The 6,786-nt window shown below is 41.7% G+C and overlaps 1 protein-coding gene across 1 annotated transcript in view; it reads left to right on the top strand.

Annotated features, from left to right (window-relative positions):
• Positions 1-811: 811 nt before the first annotated feature.
• Positions 812-6,786, top strand: part of SLC30A9 (solute carrier family 30 member 9) — an 84,845-nt gene continuing 78,870 nt past the window's right edge. The window contains exon 1 of the mRNA XM_042936494.1: positions 812-1,043. Coding sequence (XP_042792428.1) covers positions 932-1,043 — 112 coding nt within the window. The 5' untranslated portion in view covers positions 812-931. The remainder of the gene's footprint in view (positions 1,044-6,786) is intronic.

The raw sequence follows: 6,786 nt of genomic DNA, 5'->3' as shown, positions 1-6,786 counted from the left end.
ACAACAACAAAACTACATAGATACTTTCAAATAGTGATAAGCGTTTTGAAGAAAAGTATACAAGGCAACCGGGTAGAGACTAAACAGCCCTTGTCCAGCCAGCGTAGTCAAGGAAAGCGTCTCTTGAGTTTGAGCTAAGATCTGAATGAGCATGTCAGAGGTCAACACCGTGGTGAGTATTGTTCCGATCTTTCTAGAACCAGACTGACTCCTGTTCCGATGTCTGCACATCTCCGCTTAACCCACCTCGAACACATTAAAGTCTTTATTACATTACACACGGGAATCCGAGGTTCAGAGGTAAATAAGGCAAGTACCTGCCTTCACGTACTCTGGCTACACACTGGTGTGTTAGAGGAGAACGACGTACTGGGGCAGGGTTTGGAGAGTACTGAGTTCGGCACGTTAGCCGCTGCTTGGGCTCATCCAAGAAGGCTCCGGAGAGAGAGGTTAAGTAGGCCACCATCCTTCCTTCCCACCTCTCTTCCCATTTCCAACAGCATGGCCCACGTTTCGAGCTCAGAAATAGAAGCAGGCAGACGCCCGAAAAGGCCCTGTCACTTCTCCCACGGTTTTCCTAGCTGTTAGGATGCAAACCACTCAGGCGATGACTTCCAACTAACGCGAAAAGGTACAGACGCAGAAAAAGTGAAGAGGACACCAAAACCCAGCAGCATCCCCGCCCTGCGCACGCCGTGGCGTCACGGTCTGCGGAGGCAAGGCCTCTCGATTCGTGCTCCGAGACTACGTCACTTCCGCTGCCTGCGCGCTCTGCGGCGCTAAATGTTGTTACTATTTCCGGGTCATCCAGGCCGCCTGTGGCGGCGCAGGCGTGAGTATTAGCAGGTGTCCGGTCTATGGAGTCAGTTGTTGCCGGCGGCGTCGCGGAGGCAGGAGGTGGTGTCCGAATAGGGGCCTTTGCCCCGCCAGGATGTTACCGGGCTTGGCCGCCGCCGCTGCGGCCCACAGATGTAGCTGGTCCTCCCTGTGCCGGCTCCGTCTGCGCTGCAGGGCGGCGGCCCACGGCTCCAGCGAGCGCCAGGGTGAGTGTACCGGCCCGGCCGCTGACTCCGCGGCAGGTGACCTGGAGGACCAGGCCGGTCTCGGCGCTTCGCCTCGGGGAGTTCGCCCGCTTGCCCTTCCCCAACCCCCTAACCTTCCTTCCGGGTCTCCGCCTTTGCAGTTCGGCCCGCCCAGCCCGCGGGGTTTCTGCAGAGGTCTCCCAGACTCTGGTTTCGCCTCTGGCCCTAAAACGACCCCCGCGGAGACTTGCGGGTAGCTCTCGGGCCTGGTCGCATGCATGAAGCCAACCACTTTGTACCAAATGAAACGCCACGTTTGCATCGCAGTGTCCCCGGTGACAATCTCTTTCCTTTCGGACAGTGAGAAATTGCTGACTCCCCAGAGTGCCTGGGTGTTTCGAGCTCACCAGTTCCCTTTCTTTGAGCGCTTTTGGCCGAGCAGGTTTTCTTGCCCTGCCCATTTTCCCATATCTCCAACTTTTGTCTTAAATTTCCCGAAAGTAGGGAGGATTGTGGGGGGGGGGGAGTACTTATTATTTACGAATCATTCTTGAGTATGAGCGTATGACCGTGCCACAGTCATTGAATGTACCCAGTTTGGGACTGAAAAGCAAGAGAACTCTTCGGTTCCGTTGAACAATCTTATTGGTGAAAACGTGTGTACTGGAACTGTCACTCAGAAAAATGTGGTTGACGCGAATTTTTATCCCTCTCCTTCAGCATTCTTTTCTGATTCAAATTTAAGTGTCCCACAGTTTCCAAGATAGCAAGGAACTTTTCAGTTTTAGTAAGGCTTGTGTCTGTTTTTGCCATGGCTTGACATGCTGTAGCTTGATTCTCCAGAACTGATAGGAGCGAAGAGGGAAAAACAGAACCGTATCCACCCCTAGTCTAACTCCTCAGATTCTTGAGTATGCAGAGTATTTACAGAAACATTTCCCAAAAGTTCATGTTTGAAAAACTTTGCAGCATGTTTGTGACCTCAGAGTAGAAGTTAGAACTTGTAGTCACGTCATTCAAGTTGATAAGTAATATAAATTAAAGTAATGCCTAAGCTGTGCAGATAAAATTGGAATACATCAGTGTCTTTTATTTGCAATGAATGTATAAACTGGCTCTTAACATTTCAGAGGAGTTAATTTTAACGCCACTGTTCTTGGGGCTTTTTGGTGGTGATAGAAAAGTTGAGTTTTTCTATATATTGGCAATATAGAAAATTGTTCCCAATGAACAATTGTTCATTGTTCCCTAATGAACAAAATGAATCATCTGATTATACCATACTCCAAAATCCCCAAGTAAACCTTCTAGCAGACTTGATTCTTATTGCCAAGCAATTTTGGCATTTTACACTTAAATTAGGTATATTGGCTGTTGAATTTAGTCTAAACTGCCCTTTAAGTGTTAGTTGAAAGGATTTGAAATAGTGTAATTTGTACTCCCTAGTCTCTGTAACTGTCATCGTGTCTAAAATTATGTACTCTTTGTCTCATCCATCTGTGAACCACAGATAATAATACCTATTTCATCAGTCAGAATGACTTTGCAAAGTTCTTTGGAATGTTTATCACCAGGAAATTGAAATGTGTTTTCACACTTAAAAAAACATGTAGTAGGTTTTCAAAATAGCCTTCTTCGTGAAAATTTAGTTCCAGAAATACCGAAACAATTTTTAAAAGGACAACAGTTATGGTAAAATTTTAAAAAGCATTTAGAAAAAGGGTACTATTTAAGTTGGATGCATGTAAGAAGAAAAGGATATTTGAAGAACTTTTGGGGAAAAATTCCAAAAACATATTTTTCTTTGTCAAGAAAAAGTTTATGCTTCTAAATTCCTGTGTGGTGGAGGAAAAACTTACCAAGAATAAGGAGAGAAGGAAGCCTTAAGGGAAACATTTGCCTTATTTGCATACTTAGAAATGAGAAATGCCTGTACACTGAAAGCTCAGTTTCAAGGGGATAAGGAAAATAACATTGTAGAGCAGCACTGTCCAAAAGAAAGATAATTGAGCCATGTATGTAATCTTGAGTTGTCTGATGGCCAAATGTGAAACAGTAAAAAACAGATAGTGTTAATTTTAATATATTTTAGTTCTTGGGGTTTTTTTTAATATTGATTTTTGAGAGAGAACATGCGCTAGTGGGGGAAGGGCAGAGAGGGGAACAGAGGATCTGAAGTGGCCTCTGATAATAGAGAACCCGATGCGGGGCTCAAACCACAAACTACGAGATCATGACTTGAGCTGAAGTCGGACGCTTAGCCAGCTGAGCTACTCAGGTGCCCCAATTTTAATATATTTTATCCAGTATTTTCAAAATATTTCAATATGCAATCAAGATAAAAATTGAGATATTGTACATTATTTTTTGTACTAAATCTTTGAAGTCCAGTGTCCATTTTATGTTTAGCACATCTTAATTCAGAATAGCCACATTTCAGGTGCTCAATGGACAGTGACTACTGTATTGAACAGTGCAATTATAAAGTTAGTATCCCTAATTTATAAAGAATTTTTACAAACCAGTGTATTTTGCAGTAAAAAAATGGGCAAAATAAATAAATGAAGAGTTCATTAAAGGAGTTCAAGTGGCCAATAAAAATCTACCATACGTGCCAGTAGGCATGGAAATATTAGTTTAAGGATTTGCTACTCATTGCCTTAGCATATTGGCTAAGTTTTCCATAATGATGCCTCATACGGAGGGTACAGGAAAACAGGAACTTTCTTACTATTCATTGGGACATACAGTTGAACAGTGTTTTGGAGGTCAGTTATTCTTTATATAAAAAGAATACAAAGGGGTCACCTGGGTGGCTCAGTTGTTTAAGCATCCGAAAGGTCTTAGGTCATGATCTCATGGTTCGTGAGTTCTAGCTCCACATCAGGCTCTCTAGTGTCAGCACAGAGTCCACTTCAGATCCTCTGTCTCCCTCTCTCTCTGCCTTTCCCCTGCTCATGCTCTCTCTCAAAAATAAACACTAAAAAAGAAAGAAAAAAAAAAGAACTAGGGGCACCTGTGTGGCTCAGTCCAGTAAGTGTCCAACTTCAGCCTAGGTCATGATCTCGCACTTCCTGAGTTCGAGCCCCTCGTTGGGCTCTGTGCTGACAGCTTGGAGCCTGGAGCCTGCTTCAGATTCTGTGTCTCCCTCTCTTCCCCTCCCCTGCTCACGCTCTGTCTCTCTCAAAAATAAATGAACATTAAAGGACAAAAAGAATTTTAGAGGTGCTTGGGTGGCTCAGTTGGTTGAGGTCATGATCTTAGGCTTCGTGAGATCCAGCCCCATGTCTTGGGATTCTCTCTCTCCCTCTCTCTGCCCCTCCTCTGCTTGTGCTGTCTCTCAAAATAAACATTTAAAAAAAAAAAAAAACTTTAAAAGTTTATACTTTCTGACCCAATGATTCTATTTAAAATAATTTACTTTAAAGAAATAAGCAGAGAGGTATTACAATGTGTGCACATGTTCATTATTCATTATAATAAATTGATAACATTTTTAGTTATGGAGAGTTGGAAACTGAAATATATTATGGTGCCTTTATTATGCACTGGTGATGTATACAACATTAAAAAAAATCAATTTAGAACAATATTTAGTGACATGAGAAAATGCTATTGTACTATTAGGGAAAACTAGAAAAAATGTACAGTAAGAATATATGCCACTCCTGTAAGTGGGGACAGGAGAATGGCAGAGACAAATAGAATCTCAAGCAGGCCCTGTGCTCTTCACTGGGCTCCATATGGGGCTTCATCTCACGAACCATGAGATCGTGGCCTGAGCTGAAATCAAGAGTTGAACGCTCAACCAGCTGAACCACCTGGGCACCCCAAACATAATCCTTTTAAAAAATAAAAATGTGACTTAGTTTCTGTAGTTAATATTTCCTTTTTTAAAAAAGTTCCTCTGACTTTGCATGGGGCACTTATTTTATTTTTTCATATATTTATGCCTCACCTCATTTGACAAAAATTTGAGATGGGAGGATGCTCCTTTAAGTACTGCATATCAAATTAACAGATATGTGCTTTTGCTTAAATCTGAGGTTTAACAGAAGTGTAGTTTTAAATAAAAAACTAAATTTTTGTATTTTATTCCTGTCTCTAATCTGGTAGTATTTATTACCCTAAGGAAGATAGAGTGGAAGTTTTCACTTTTGTTGTGCCTCCTCCCCCCACCCCACTTTGAATAAGTTATAGGAACATTGCCAGCTATGAAAGACCATTTTGGCAGGCTGACAGCATAGTTCTATATAGTTCAAATTTATGATAGGATGTGTTAACTGAAAGATGATGCTAATCATACTGTGTGCCTCATAGGTTTTTGTGAGTTGAGGTTCAGTTCAGCAAAGGGTGCCAGGCATTGTAGTTAGTGCTGAACAAGACAGACCTTCATTGGGCAGACACTAAGAATGAGAAAACATGTCTAAGTGCTGCAAAAGATGATGGGCTAAAAAGTAGCTAGCAGAGGCCATTTCATTTAGATCTGCTAAGGAGGTGGTGACTGAGTCATGGCATGAAAAATGAAAATGAACTAGCCACATGAAGATCTAGGGTGAAGAGCAGTCCAGGTAGAGCAAATGGGAACCCTAAAGACCATATAGTAGCATTCAGGAGCAGAGAAGAAAACTGCTGTGGCTCGGGGAAGTGGGGATAGAGTATGAAATGAAGTTTGAGAAGCATCAGTGCCTTTTAGGCTTTTAGGTTTTAAAAAAGGGCAATATTTACAAAATATCAGACTACTGTGTGGAGAATGGATTGAAAAGGGGAGAGTGAATAAGGACATCATTTGGGAACTATGATAGTTATCTAGGCAGGCAAGGCTGTGGCTAGGCCATGGTGGTTAGCAGTGGAGATGGAGAGAAATAGATGACTTTGAGGTATGTTTTGGAATATAAATTAGAAAATATGATGATGCAGGGAAAGCATTTAAGACAATGGCGCTTGGTAAACCCTAAATATATTAGATACTGTTGTTTTTACTTTTCTAAGCATATATTAACAAGAATTAAGGGCAGTAGAGATGTATACCAATAGGCAGTGTAGGAAGTTGCCAGCATCTCATATTTACTTAAAAAAACAATATTCTTCCCTGTTGCTTACTGTGTTCTGGAGAGAAATCACATCCGTTATCGTTCTCTAGGCTGAGCTACCTGATCTGGGTCACACTTTTGCTTGCCAGATGATTAGTCACAAAGGTTTTCCTGTGTTTCTGGCTAGCTGAAAGTGTAAGAGTAAACTAGATAGTGTCAGTATTAGTAGTAATAATATTAGAAGTAATTTGGCAATGAATATATTTCTTAGTTTTTTAAATTTTCGGCATTTTTTTGGAAAATACAGAGAATTATAACTTATGAAGTAAAAACTATACATAATCTAGATATTTCACCAGTCACATTTTTTTTTTTTCTTAAGTAGGCTCTACACTCAGTGTGGGGCTTGAACTCAAAACCACAAGATCAAGGGTCACATGCTTTACTGACTGAGCCAGTCATGTGCCCCCACAAGTCACTTTTGTTGTTGTTGTTGTTCAAGTTTTTATTTATATTGTAGTTAGTTAACATGTAGTGTAATACTGGTTTTAGGAGTAGAATTTAGTGATCCATCACTTACATATGACATCCAGTGCTCATCACAACAAGTGCCCTCTTTAATATCCGTCACCCATCTAGCCCATCCCCTCACCCACTTTACCTCCAGCAACCTTCACTTTGTTCTCTATCGTTAAGAGTCTCGTGTGATTTGCCTTTCTTTTTTTTCTCCT

The sequence above is a fragment of the Panthera leo genome, chromosome B1 (genome assembly GCF_018350215.1).
Source record: "Panthera leo isolate Ple1 chromosome B1, P.leo_Ple1_pat1.1, whole genome shotgun sequence".
Taxonomy (NCBI): Eukaryota; Metazoa; Chordata; class Mammalia; order Carnivora; family Felidae; genus Panthera; species Panthera leo.
The sequence above is the reverse complement of the archived record's forward strand: the minus strand, read 5'-3'. Positions and strand labels throughout refer to the sequence as shown.